The sequence below is a fragment of the Vidua chalybeata genome, chromosome 1, assembly GCF_026979565.1.
Source record: "Vidua chalybeata isolate OUT-0048 chromosome 1, bVidCha1 merged haplotype, whole genome shotgun sequence".
Lineage (NCBI taxonomy): Eukaryota > Metazoa > Chordata > Aves > Passeriformes > Viduidae > Vidua > Vidua chalybeata.
This window is the reverse complement of record NC_071530.1, coordinates 23,625,412-23,639,380: the sequence shown is the minus strand read 5'-3', so window position 1 is coordinate 23,639,380 and position 13,969 is coordinate 23,625,412. Positions and strand designations below refer to the sequence as shown.

The window sequence follows — 13,969 nt, the reverse complement described above, 5'->3', positions numbered from 1 at the left end:
GGTGACAGAACACAGTAGAGTGCCACTGGAAGGTTGCTTGAGTTCACTGTGCTCCCTTCCAGGTTTTGCTGAAGTGAATGAGGAATTCCCTTTGTCTGAAGTTCACAGTGCTGCTGGCCTCATGACACACAGTAGTATTACTGGGAATACATTTGGCATCAAAGCCTGATGGAAGTCACTCTCCTTACCATGTGTATACAAAAAGCACTGTGAACTGCATTTCTGGTTTTATATGATACAACCTCATGCAGGACAAATTTTTGGAAAGCAACACACAAAGCATAAGACACCTTTTGGATTTTCACTTGACTTAATCCTGAATGTGGGAACTGCATTCACCACCTAAGAGTTTGTGTTGAAAGTGGGCAGATCTGTCTGATCCATTTTCAGGAAATTTTGAGCAGTTCTAGTGAAATCATAAACAGGTTCTTTCAACAGATGTAGACTTTTTTTTTTTTTTAAGTTGTTTTCATGCATTTGAAATATCTGGTGTTAAATTGCTGTTTCAATTTTTAAGATAACAAGAACTATTCACATCTATTGCTGTTTTGTAGTCCCTCCGGTTACGACTTGGAAAACAACAGTTCACAGTTCATTCATTTCAGAATTTAAGGACAAACAAATACTGTGATGAGTGCCTTAGAATACATCCTGACCATAGTTTTCAGAGATGAATGCCCATATTCACGGATTGAGTACTTAAGGGTGACTAAAAAGGTAGGAAGCAGAGATTGTGGTACAGATAAGGATGCTTAAGTGCTAAAGGGGACCATGCATTTTGGAGCCCAAGTTGTAAAGTTCTCACTGCATGGCTAAAAATCAGATAGGGGTTGAAATGGCAGACAGGGGTTTGCATTGCTCTATCCAGGTGATGCATGGCTAAGTATAACAAAAGAAAAGATACCAGGCAGATGAAGCTTTAGGTGATGTGTGCAATTACAAATCACCCAGGAGTGTTGCGTGCTGCAGGTTAAGCGCAGCGTAAGTTCTTTGGTAGCTCAGGGCTGGTGGATCATGCGAAGTCAAAACCTATGATAGGTTTACTCTGCATGCTGGTACTCTGGCTTCAAAAATGCATTCTTCTACTGACAGGTCTAAAAAAATTTAGTACAATACTACTCAAAGCTTGTGTTGTCATGTCAGCTGACCACGCTGTCATAGCAATAAACAGATTGGTAGAAGCTTGCACCCTGTTTCCCAGTCATGTTGGTTTCATTCTCTTACCAAGGATTTCCTTTTTATAATGTCATTTAGAGAGACTTTTATTTAAGAAATGATACATAATAATAAACCCAAATATAAACAAATGGGCGTGAGAGTGAACCATGCACTGTTTTACTGTGGTTTACTCCTTTGTCTGCTAATTGGTTTCTGTTTAATACATGGATATATAGCGTGTTACATTAAAAGGTCTGTAGATTCCCTTAGTATTCCCTGAATACATTAGAACAACACAATTCAAATAATTTAAAATAATTAATTTTGTTTTCTTATTAACATCTCTTTTTACTAACATATATGCTGCTTATTTACTTTGTGCATGTGTAGTATTGTCAACTTTAGCCAATTTAGCTTTTTGTTCTCCTTAAGGCTTTTTTTTCTTCTGTTTTGTGCTCTTTTGCTCTAGCAATGGAATTCATGGTATTGTTAAACGGTGGAAGTTTTCCCCTTCTAAAAATCATCTCTTGATCCTTCTTTGAGACAAACTGTTTAGTCCCAACTCTACCTATGAAACGCAGAAATGTATTTTCTTACAAAAATAAGTATTTTCTTACTTGATGCCAGGAACAGAACCACAGCAAAATATTTTGCATCTATTGCTCTGTCTCCCCTGCTCTTCACCATCGCATCACAGCTTTGGATTCCTTTCAAGCGCTGCCACTACTGGTGTGTCCTGGGAAGTGGTAGCAACATCATCAGTACTCAGGTGTATTTGCAGCCTTTACCAAGGCCCCTTACCTTGCTTTTTCAGTGTCTGACAGCTAGACCCTTCAGAATTACTCTATCAGGCTGCTTCTTTTTAGGTTGATTGTATTCCTGAGGGCTTAGCCTATGCTGAGTGGTTAATTAGGGCTCAAACACCACATGAGTTTTCAGTGCATCCACCATCATCCAGAATAATTGTGGCTGTGGAGTAACCTGGCGGTCTTTCAGGAACAGCAGCCGCTGCACTGATGGTAAGCTTCAAAACAGAGGACCCCTTCTGTCACCTTCTACAGTAGCTGCTTTGTTATTCTTAGGTTCTCCCATGAATGTATTAGAAGCAAAAGTTTGTACTCAAATTTGCATGAGAATTACATACAGTTTTTAAAAAGCTGAATTAAATACTTCAGGAGCTGCTGTGATACTGCAAGCATTTAAAAATTATATGAAATTGTACAGAATGTGAAACAGTACATTTGACTTTTTGCAATTAATTTCTTTTTCTGGAGTGAAGGGTTATTATTTCCTTCGTTATTTTTGATATGTTGGCATCACGATTAAATCTCATGTATAGATAGATTTGATTATTAAGCCACTGAAAAATGAATGATAATTTATACTGTTGTATAAATTTTGAAGATGAGTTGATTTACTTAAACCTAGAAGAGAGATGTTCATCTTAGATTTAGAGCCTCTAGGTCTGGCACAAGAATTAATTGAAAACGTAAACTGAAATGTGGAGTCTGTAACAAGAAGTTTGTGGGCTACAGTAAAAGCTGGATTTTGTTGTATCCCATCTTGCACCATGTACAGCTGGAAGTTCAGAATAACATCTGGGCTCCTTTCATTTGAATTAAACAAAATCAATATTCAGGCATAAGTTTTACTTACATGTTGAGCAAATTAGGGAATCTGAAAAGGAATACAGCTGTTCCCTGAGGAAGGTATTGTAAAGAAAATCTAAAAAACTTAACAACAGATGCAAGCACACTGCCAATGAATGGGAGCATCTTTAATTTGTACTCTGGACTGGAAGCTTACTGGAAGCTCACAGCACTGTATAGCAGCAGTGTACATGACTTGGAAAGGCAGTGTACATTTGCTTGTTGAAGGATCACATGAGAGCACTATGAATAGGTCAGACAGCTATTGCTGATCCTAAACAATCTGTCAACGACTGTCTTCATAACAGGCCATGTTATTTTTCTGATTTGGGGGTGACTTGGCGTGTCCCTGGCCTGCCCTGGGACAGAGTGTTTGGTACGGCAGCACACAGGCATGTGTTCAGGCGCCACCCAGCTGGTATTTTCCCTCCGTATTGTCAAGGGATCCGTGTGTGGCCAGTTTGGATAAAATCAATTGCAGTGAGATTGTTTATGGACTGGTAAGGAATTAGGCATTTTAAACACTGTTGAACTGTAGGATAAGTCCTGAAGAGGAGTTCTGCATGGCAGGGTATAGTTTGAATTACAGAGTCTTACGAGACCCTTTTCTGGTCCTTGTCTGTTAATCTCCCTCTACGAAGAAGGTGAAAGAGAAATGACGGTGTGAAGGCAAAAATAGACAGCATGCTGCTATAAACAAAGAAAGGTGTGGAGAACATCTTGTCAGGCCTATTTTTCCTTGAAGCAAAACTCTTTTTAACAATTGCCTCTTTTAGTGGGTTGGGTGGCACATGGAGAAAACTTATGTAGACTTTTCATCTTTTGGGCACAAATCTTGGTTTCTGTTGAAAATGAAAACTGGTTTTGGTGGTTTCATCAGAGCAGACATTTGTCTGCATCACAAAACCATTCAGTCTGGCACCAGAGCTCGTCATTGCTTGAGAGGGGCCCAGTGCAGGAGAGCAGGGGTGTTGCAGGTCAGGGCTGCAGTCAGGATTGAGCGTTGAACGCTTGCCCAGTCAGCCCACTCTATCGGACTTTAGCCAATGCTATTTACTTCGCTTTCACGAGCATCTATTTCTCTCTGTCACTTTCTCTGTCTCTCTTCCTCACGCACACTTAAAGAACAAAAACCTCTTTTATACAGCTAAGCATTTTAAATAATTTTTCCAAGTCAGAAAGGGAGAGAGACTGGAAAAAATTACAGCACAAAGCTCAGCTTGCAGATGAACGATTGCCTTGTCATCCTAATGTCCCCCTTCCTTTCCTTAAACCTCACTGGTGAGTGGGCTGTAAGCAACAGTGTTGGCTGGGCTCTGCTGGAGTGGGTGTCCAGAACAGGACTTTCTGCTGCCTTTCTTTCACTGTACAGCTGCTTCTCTGCAGTAGCTCTTTCTGCTCTGTGCACAGCAGATAATGAGTGAGTGACTTCAGAGTTGAAAACATCTATCTACAGAACATCTCCTGTGCTAGATAAATTAATTGATTTTACCTGATGTTAAGTTCTGCCTTTACTGCTGTTTTCCTGAAAGAGATTTCTCCTGGAGACAAAGGTGATCCTGCTACCCTTCCCTGGAAGGATCACAAAGCAGGAGAAATGTTCACAAACTCCAAGAACTCAGTATAAAGCGGAGAATAGGGATTTAAGACATAAAGTTGCCATGAACACTGTAGGCATACCCAAGATTATTTAATCAAGTTTGGCTCTGGGCATCTGACTTGTTGCTGGATAGAGCTGACTGTGGGCTTGCTAGCAGTGCTGCAGGCAGTGCTGTGCCCTCATGCTGTGTTTTTCCAGTACCAAGGAGGTTCTGTTTTGTGCAGTCAGAGTCTTTGTTATGTTGCAGTCTGCTGTGGAGCCATACCTTAAGCACTGATACACATTGGGGCAGCTGCAGCTGGAGTTACAAGTACGTTGTGAAGCTCTTGAAGACCCCACATGCCTCTGAAAATGGAACTTGGGTCCTGCATTACTATGTGAGTCTACAGATGCTATCCCAGGAAAAATGCCATTTAAATACTTTGAATTTAGTGGCCTCTTCCTATGCATGTGCACTTTTATGCCATCTAAAAGTGTTTTACTAAAGCTCCTTTGAGCAAGAAAACTCTACATCTGAAATGCCAGCTTTCAGAGGCCTGGAGAAGTGGGTGATTGCTGATTAAAATGAGACAAAGCAGTATGTCCTGAACAGAGGGAAGTAACTCTGTCGTATGTTTCAGAGTGGGAAACTCTCCTGTTTTGCTGCGTGGGACTTGGTTCTTGTAATGCACATGTTCCACTCCAGTTGCTGTGCTATTGTCCTTTTCATCTGAAAGATGACCTCTTTGTTCCCATATGTTGGGTATTTGTGATTCCAAGTAGAGACGGGTTTCTGTCAGCAGTCTTTTTCTTGCATCAAAATCAAGAAAGGAAAAGGTAACTAATATTAAAAGTAGGGATAAAACTGTTTTTTTTTAAGGAGTACCTAGTTTATAAAATTGGGATGTACAAAGGGCTTGCTGCTGAGTGACTTCTTGAGGGGTCTGAGGCTTCTGCTGAAATTTGGACTAAAAGGATGATTGACTGTCGTTCTTCAATACCTCTAGGTATAAGAGGCAGAAATTTTCTGTGCTTATGAACTTCCAGGATTAATCTGAGCCAAAGGCAGTAAAAGCAGAAGTTGTTCAGGTCCTCCTCCCCTTATTTGTCAATAAACCTCAGTCATGGTCTGTGATAGTCTTGGTATCCCAATTTTGTGGTGTTTACATAAACACTGTCAATACACAGGTTCTGTCCTGGTTTTCTGTTATGCAGATAAATACCTTTCAGAGTTAGGTTGAGGCCACCAAACTCTTTTCATCTGTGTATTTGCTCAGACTTGTAAAATCTTAAAACTGTAGCATATTATTATGCCACTGTTTACGTAACCACAGTCTTCTAAAGCATTTCTCCTACACATAAATCAAAGGCTCCAATTCTCTTCCTCTGTTATGCATAAGCTAGGAAGTAATTCTTTCGAGAAAGACACTGTTCCAAAGAAAATTAAAGTAAATCCATGTTATTAGAAATCTTTAGGAGGTGAGGACTGGTTTTGTTCAGTACTGTGAGTGACCATACAGGGGTCCATATGTGTTCATGTTGGCTTAGTCCTACTGCAGTAAAAACAACAGAAAGCCCTTGGACACATTGGCAGCATGTATCTAATTCTTGGTCTTCCTTTTGACTGTGATCCAGTTAATTTTCCAAATGTACCTACTCATCTGTTTGACAATAGCCAAGAGAAATTGCATCCTACGTTTTTTTCACGTCTTACAGTCAGCTCTGTCTTTCGGTATTTCTTGCAGGTGTCTTGGGCTGTTGGACCTGATCTCCATTGCTGTTATCTCACTTTGCTCAGGAAAAAATGTTTATGCTACTTGAAAGCAGGAAGCTTCATAGCAATTCTCAGATAATCTCAAAAGCAAATCTAGTAACATTTAGGGACTTTCTGGGATCAGTTACAATCTACCACTCAGTAGATGCAATAGTTTTCAAAGTAATAACTGTCTTTGCTTTAAAAGCATTAGGTATTCATATTGTAAAATGAAGGTAAACTGAGATTGCATTTGTCAGATTTTGTGTCGTAAGAACCTATGGAGACTTCAAGGAGCATCATCTGTTTTTCTGCATGCAAAAAATGCCGAAGTATTTTTGTAGGAAGGCGGGTATTTGGCTGGGTTATAGGAAGATCCACTAGGCACTAAACACATAAAATAAAGCAGAGACAGAGATTTGTAGCTGATAAGCTCCTGTTTTAGTACAATTAACTTGAAAAAATGTCTGCATTAAAACCCAGGTTCTCTGTTAGTGTCTCTTCAACAGTGTTCCAGTTCAGATGGACACGTTGGGCGGTGTATGGCTCCCAGCCAAACATCTTGTTAAATACTTGCAGGATTTCCCATAGCAGATCTTACTTTAATCAAATAATTCAAATGTTTCTTTTGTAAGTACAATAGAAGGGCAGGGCTTGTGTTTACAAAGTATTCAGTGTGGAAATCCTGTATTAATTGAGGTATGTTTACTTCACTTAGGACAGTGTCCACATAGTAACTCTTTAAATAAAAGGCCTTTTGCTGTTGCCTATTCCAGAGAGGCAGTCACGTGCAATGTTAACATGTCACATACAGAAAATCACGAGGAAATGGCTTCAGAGATGTGCAATGTAGGCAGCAGAGATGTTCCTGACTAACAAAGACAATTTTATGGGTGATACTCTCACAGTGAATGTAAGAGAGTATAGTTTTTAAAAAGTAGTTTTTTTATACGTGTGGAAACTACTAAATAAAGAGGCTGTGTCTTTCTCAATCTATTTCAAGAATGATCAGGAGTAATGCCAGTTGTTGTTTTTTTGTAATATCATGGATTAATATAACCTGTGATTTAAATTATTATCTTTCGAAGGTAGCAGCTTTATTTTCTATGAGTAAACATAATGTGCTTCTACCCAGCCCAGTGCAGAATCTGTAGCTTTTATGATTAACAGTAAAGCATTTAGAGTTTCACATAAAGAGTATACAGAAAGGAAAGATAATATTAATACTCAGTGATAATACTACTACTCAGTAAAAGGTAACCAGAATTTGCTTCTCTGAGTTCCTTGTTTTGCTGTGCCAGAAAATGCCAGAATTAAAATAACCCACATACAGAAGAATTAACAGAGAGTCAACATTTTCCTCCTCAGTGAGTTGGAAATGACATGTTACTTCTAAGTTTAATACAGTGAAATCTTTTTTTCCTTTTTTTTCTTTAATTATAACTCTGCTATAGTTGAAAATATGGTTTTGCCAGTGTATTAAATACCTGGCAAAAGGGGTGTTCTAGAACATTTTAGGTGAATGTAGGTCAACACAAAGGAATCATACAGTTGGAAATATTTTCCAGTATTTATGTTCAGATGTTGAGACCTGTCTGGCTCCTCTCTATTTGCATGTGTTGGGGTTATAGGCAGTCTGGCTACATTCCACATTGATTTATATAAATATATTGCAGATTATTGACTCCAGCCAGTAAATACGAGTAAATTTCACTTTTCAGGAAGGTTTGTGACTTTTCACAAAACTTATTTACCATGTACAGGACATGTACACCCCATTGAGGGAATCTTAGAGAACGGTATCTGCCATTACGAGAAATGTGCCAACACATTTTCTCTTACAGTCACTGTGTTACCATAATAATTAATGTTTGTTTGTTCAGATTATGATTACAGATTAAGTACAGATTAGTCTTCAAGTAGAGGTAGGGTGACAGTCTTATTATCATATTCTGGAACTCTGGTTTCTCATTTATTACTCACTGAAAAGCTTCCTTAACGTAAAATGAATGTGCATGTATACATTTGCAAAACATGGTGTCTGATAAACAATTTTTCAGTGTCAGACTGAAAGACTATTTAGGAAATGCTGTCAAATAAGAGCACAGCCTTACTATGGTAAATGTCAAGTGAAAAATACTGCTCTCTTAAACCCGAATTACATTCTTCCCAAGTGATGATGCCAATTCTAGTGTTTCCTTCTCTTGTGAAATACATTGAGATGTAAGGTAAGAAGTAAAATCTCAGTGCAGGATCTCATGTTCGTCTTGTCTGTGACTGTCAGATGTCCTCTGGGAAAAGAAGGGACCCCTGAGGCTTTGTGTGTGATCAGTTGTCCTCAAATCCTGCATATAAAGCCTTTAGTCCTTGAACAAAAACCAAAAATATTACTTGATAACATTACCAAAAATCCTGCATTTCTTAATTCTAATAAAGTAATTCTAAGGAAGAGTATGAAAGATAAAAGTAATACACCAGCATCACTGATATGGTGTTGGAAAAAATAAGCCATAGCATCAGCACTAGTTTGGTCTGTTATCAATGATAGATTCTTCAGTTTAACTGTCTAGACCTTTTTTGTCAGTAACTTCATTCATTTTTTAAATATACTGTCACCTAGTAAAAGTAGTGATTAATTTTTCTGCCTCTCTTCAGTGAGAAATGCGATCTGATCTTGGACTATAAATGAATAAGCACATGAGTAAAGTATGTGAGCAGGGAAGAAATGGCCTTCTGGCTGTTTAAATGGTTTCCTATTAGGATTTTGTAGAAGTGGGACTTGAAGAAGGATAGTGAAAATCACTGGTGTGAATATAGGTGTGAAGCACAGAAGGATGGGCAGATGTTTTTGAAAAAGGTAAAACAGTGGTTAAAGCTGGCATAGTAGATGGAGAGGATGAGAGAAATCCTACTTAAAAAGATAAAACAATAGAAAGTAATCAGATAGGAATGTGGTATGTGAAGAGCTTTGTCAATTAGTTCGGTGTTGTGCAACAAGGTGAAATGATAAAGAAGTTCCAGTAAAAGAATGACCAAAAGTGATGAAAGAAGTAGTGACATCTTGTGCACAGAGCTTTTTTCCAAACAGTATGCTGATTCTGGAGGTATTCCTTGTGTCCAGGAATTTGCAAAAGGAATCAGCAAAACAATTCTGTTTCTGCTGAAGGAGATCTAATTATAAAGCTGTGTAATGGTATATGTGGCAATTATGTGGAAAGAAACTGAAAGTGCATGCAAACACTCTTATGTATTTTTCAAAAATATTTCCAGCTTTTTTTTTAATTACTGTAAGTACTGGAGCCTAGAATGTGTATAAATGTCACGTAATTTTCTGTAGTAACTCACGTTGTTGTGTCAAAAAAATAAATTATTTTCATGTAATTATTTTACATTCAACAGCTGATGAGTTCTTAATAATTAATCCTATTTCAGAATTCACAAGTGAAAGACTGAGGTGGTAATTTTGATATATCAGCTGTTATCTGATGAATCAAGAGCTCAAAGATTGGTCTACCTTTGGAAGGCTCTTTTCCATTCTGTATACTGTAAGAAATTTAAATAGACATGCTTGAGATGCAAGGTACGTCAGTACTGGTTTCTGTATACTTACCTCTTCTGTTCTTTTCCTCTTCTCAGATTGTTTGATGTGTGCACCGTGTCACGAACAGACAGAGAGACCAAGTTAACATTAGTGTTTGAACATGTGGATCAAGACTTGACTACTTACTTGGATAAAGTTCCAGAACCTGGAGTGCCTACTGAAACTATAAAGGTATTTAAGGAGAAAGATTTTAGGAGATAGTATTTCAGAAATAAATCAGACAAACTGTGTTGTGGTCCCATAGGATTTTGTTGCATCAAAATTGAGTAGTACCCAGCTTGGGACATGTACTGCAGCACAAAGTAACAGATATAGTCTCTTTGTGAAAATGCTGCACTTGTGGTTTTATTCCTCTTTCAGAGTTCTAAATTTACTGAATCTCTACTGCTGTACCAAATGTAGCATTCAGGCATTGGAAGGACAGGGACCTGTTGGAGCAGGTCCAGAGCAGGGTCACCAAGTTGATTTAGAGGGATGGAGCACGTATCTTGCGAGGAAAGGCTGAGAGAATTGGGATTGTTCATCCTGCAAAAGAGAAGACTTAGAGGTGACTTAATTGCAGCCTTCCAGTACCTGAAGGGAGCCTACAAGAAATACGGAGAGAGACTATCTACAGGAGCATGTAGTGACAGGAAAAGGGGGAGTGGTTTAAAACTGAAAGAGTATGTTTAGATTAGATATTAGGGAAGAATTCTTTACTGTGAGGGCGGTGAGGCACTGGAACAAGTTGGCCAGGGAAATCATGGCTGCCCCACCCCTGGTAGTGTTCAAGGACAGGTTGGAATGGAGCTCTGAGCTACCTGGTCTAGTGAAAGGTGTCCCTGTGCATGGCAGTGGGATTTTTAAGGTGTTTTCCAATACCAGTAATGCCATTCTGTGAAATCATTAAGACTGACCTTTGCTTCCAGCTGCAGGCAGATGACTGTTACTGTTTCAGCAGAGACTACTTGAACCTTCCCTTAAAGGTGAAGTGCTGGATATTGCTAGAATGGATAAAATAAATCCTGTACTCCTTATCCCTTTTCCTTTGCCTTTTATTTCCCCAAGAGACCACTTTTGTTTTATGTCCTACTTGCCAGGAGAGTTTGTGTACATTCTGAGAGCAAGAAATGTTCATTGTGGGCCTGTGGTGAGCTCAGCAGAGGGTGGGCTGAAAGGTGGGAAGAGTCATGACCAGTTACAGAAGCTGAGAAGGCTCTCAGTAACTGGGAGGACAATAATTGTTGTCATGTTATCTCATATTCTGCATCTGTAAGGGAGGACCCCTACCTAGGATAGGATGTGCCTGCATTATTGTTAATAAAATGCATATACCATCTCCTCTGCTTTTCTGGGAATTTCACAGCAAAGTGCCACATTGAGGACCCTAGGTTGAGGTGTTTGACAAAAAGTTTATACAGTTGATACCTGGGAAGAGAAGTAGAGGGATTGATGTTGCTGCATTTTGACTGTGTCTGTTTAACATTTCTTTTGATATTTTCATGAGGATAAATAATTTTTGTTTTCAGACATGCATTATCTTTCACTTGTATAAGTACTTTCTGGAAGTATTTTGTATCATCGTAGTCTGGCGAAAGTCCCCAGGGAGGAAAAGAAAACATGAAAACTATTGAAAATTTAGTTGTTTTAATAATTCTTTTAACAACTTCAAACTTAGGAGGTGTTTGATCTTTCAGTATAAAATTAGAACTAAAATGGATAAAGATTATTCACTGGTGTCAAAGTCACATACATATAATATCAGTCAGTTCCAGCAACCATGTTTTTAACCAGCCATAGTGGATAAAATAAAATTTTTGAAAAAATGGATGCATCTTTGATTCAGTCAGAAGAAAACCGGAATGTACCTATTATATTGTAAGACTATTTTATTATAATGCTATTAAGGTTCTATTTTCCTCCTAGGACTTTGAAACTACTTACATGAACTGTATTTCAATTTAACTAACATTTTGAAAATAAGATACAAAGTGACTGGCATATTATCTAACTAAAGATATTGAAATTGATGGGAACTGAAAGACCAAGCCTCTGAAATCTCAGTTTGAAGTATCTTTTGATCTATGTTTCATTTAAAGGCAATACAAGACATGAGCACTGTACTAAAGTATTCATGATTTCCAAAAATTCTGTTCTGAAATTGCACTATGAGACTGTCAAATATATGTTTGAATATACATTTCATGGAAATTTTATACTGACGAAGGAAATCATTGTGCTTACATTCAAAAAGCACTATTCTGCACAAATGGTTTACTAGTTAACCCAGTTGCTATATCTGATAGTTTAGCACAATAAAATAGAAAAGCCACACAGAAATAAAGAGGAGCTCTTTTATGTACAGTGCAAGTTCCACTGCAGCCAGTGAAATTAGTGACTGTAAAATTCAGCTTGTGGTACATAATCACTTTTTAAATGGGTGAGGAAAAATGTAAAATTGCTGTTTACTTGGTCATCGCTGTTAATTCCAACATTTTCACAGTAGCTGATGTGTTTTTTCTTGAATCCTGTTTGTCGCAGGAAAAGAGAGAGATTCAGTTGACTTAAGTTGCACCCTGTTGCTTCATATTTATGTCAAAATACCCAGTTTATGGAGGTACTTTTGCTGATAGTCAGGGCTGATCACATGAGGAAGGGTCTCAAGGCTTTAGTATATTTCAATACCTTTGTAATTATACAATCTTTATGGATTTTTCCTGACAGAAATTGAAGCAAAACATACTTCTCCTGGGAAGTCATGGCTGCAGGGAAATACTACAATTTTGTAGCGGCTGAGCATTTAACCCAGAGCACATACATCGTTAAGTGACTGATCTGACTTTTTATAGTTTGGCTTTTGAGGTTAATATGGATTTGTACTTCATTTATTTTCCAGAACTGCACACAATTTGTGTAGAGTATTTCCCCTCACCATCAGCACAGTACAAAACAACTGCCAGTATTGTAAGACCATCTGTTAAAGTTCTGCATGTGTCAGCAGCACGGAAGTGCCAAATGAGCCAAGCTCTGGATAGCTTGAAGGACCTAATATACCTCTTTGGCACCATGGTGTAGAATCAACAGTTGTTAGTGGACCTTGAATGACATAAAATTACTATGAGAGAAGTATTAGCCCCAAAAGATCTTTTTTGTGTAAATTGGCTACCATCATTACATAACATTTAGGGAAGGGAGGCTCAGCTTTTGCTGGTTTGGGGCATGCTGGGGTTTTTGGTTACCAGCTGTCAAGAAATAAAAGTGACACTGGTACCATTTCAAGAACTTGCTTTATGTTTTGCCGGCAATCGTCAGACTGCAGCAGTTGAGAGAAATGAACCATATTGATCATTTAAACATAACTAGACCTTTTGTCTTAATTCTGCTCAGCAATGCCTTTCTAATGCCTAAGTCCCTGCAGTAGGAGTCACCCCAGAGGGTGTTTTAGGAAGATACAGACAGGTGTCCATAACATGATAGAAGAGAGGTAGTTTTCCTATGAGACATTGCCTGGTAGTGGGAATACACAGCCAGGATCTAGAGCAGACATGCTCACTTTCCCTTTCTGTCACCAGGAGTGTGAATGCTCTCATCCATTTCTGTGGCTTTGGCTTCTGTGTTCTTGGTTATTCTGGACATAGGAGTTTTAAATCATTTCTGCTGAAGCCCTTACATTATTATTTAACAGAGTCTACTTTGAGCTAGAGGGATGGTGAATGCTACTCCAAATACTTGTGGGCATAGTGTTCACTTTTGAAAGAGAACTATATTCAGCCTTTAATCTACTTAATAAGCCTTTGTAACTGCTGGATTGTAGTCACGCTCACACTTGCTGGCTTCCTCTGTCAGACCTGATTAATACATATTCCATATGGCATGAATGAGAATCAGCAATGACAACATCTTCCTTCTTTCCTTTCTACCCATCGTCTCCTCCCTTCTTTTTTTCCTGGGATACTCTTTAACTTTGGGCTAGTTTATGTGGAAATGCAAGGTTTGAGTTCAGTTTCCTTCGGACACAGATGTTAGTCATGCACAGGTCTTTGGTAACGTTAATGGTCTTAGCAGTTGAGCCTCCGAGAGCCTTGGCTCATTAGGAACTTTTGTTAGCTGACATAAGGGTAGTGGAAATGGGAATGACATGTCTGCCCCAGAACGATGATTTTCTTTTAAATAGTTAACAGACCACTAAAGCATTTTGATGTCTTAGCCTTTGGGACTGAAGCATGTTTAAACTGCGTGGTCACATTTCA

General features: G+C 38.5%; 1 protein-coding gene across 2 annotated transcripts in view; it reads left to right on the top strand.

Moving 5' to 3' along the window:
- The window catches only part of CDK6 (cyclin dependent kinase 6), a 135,948-nt gene that overhangs the window by 21,528 nt on the left and 100,451 nt on the right, over window positions 1-13,969 (top strand). For both annotated transcript variants that reach the window (XM_053939305.1, XM_053939312.1), the window contains exon 3: window positions 9,776-9,911. In XM_053939305.1, the coding sequence (XP_053795280.1) occupies window positions 9,776-9,911 (136 nt within the window). The remainder of the gene's footprint in view (window positions 1-9,775; window positions 9,912-13,969) is intronic.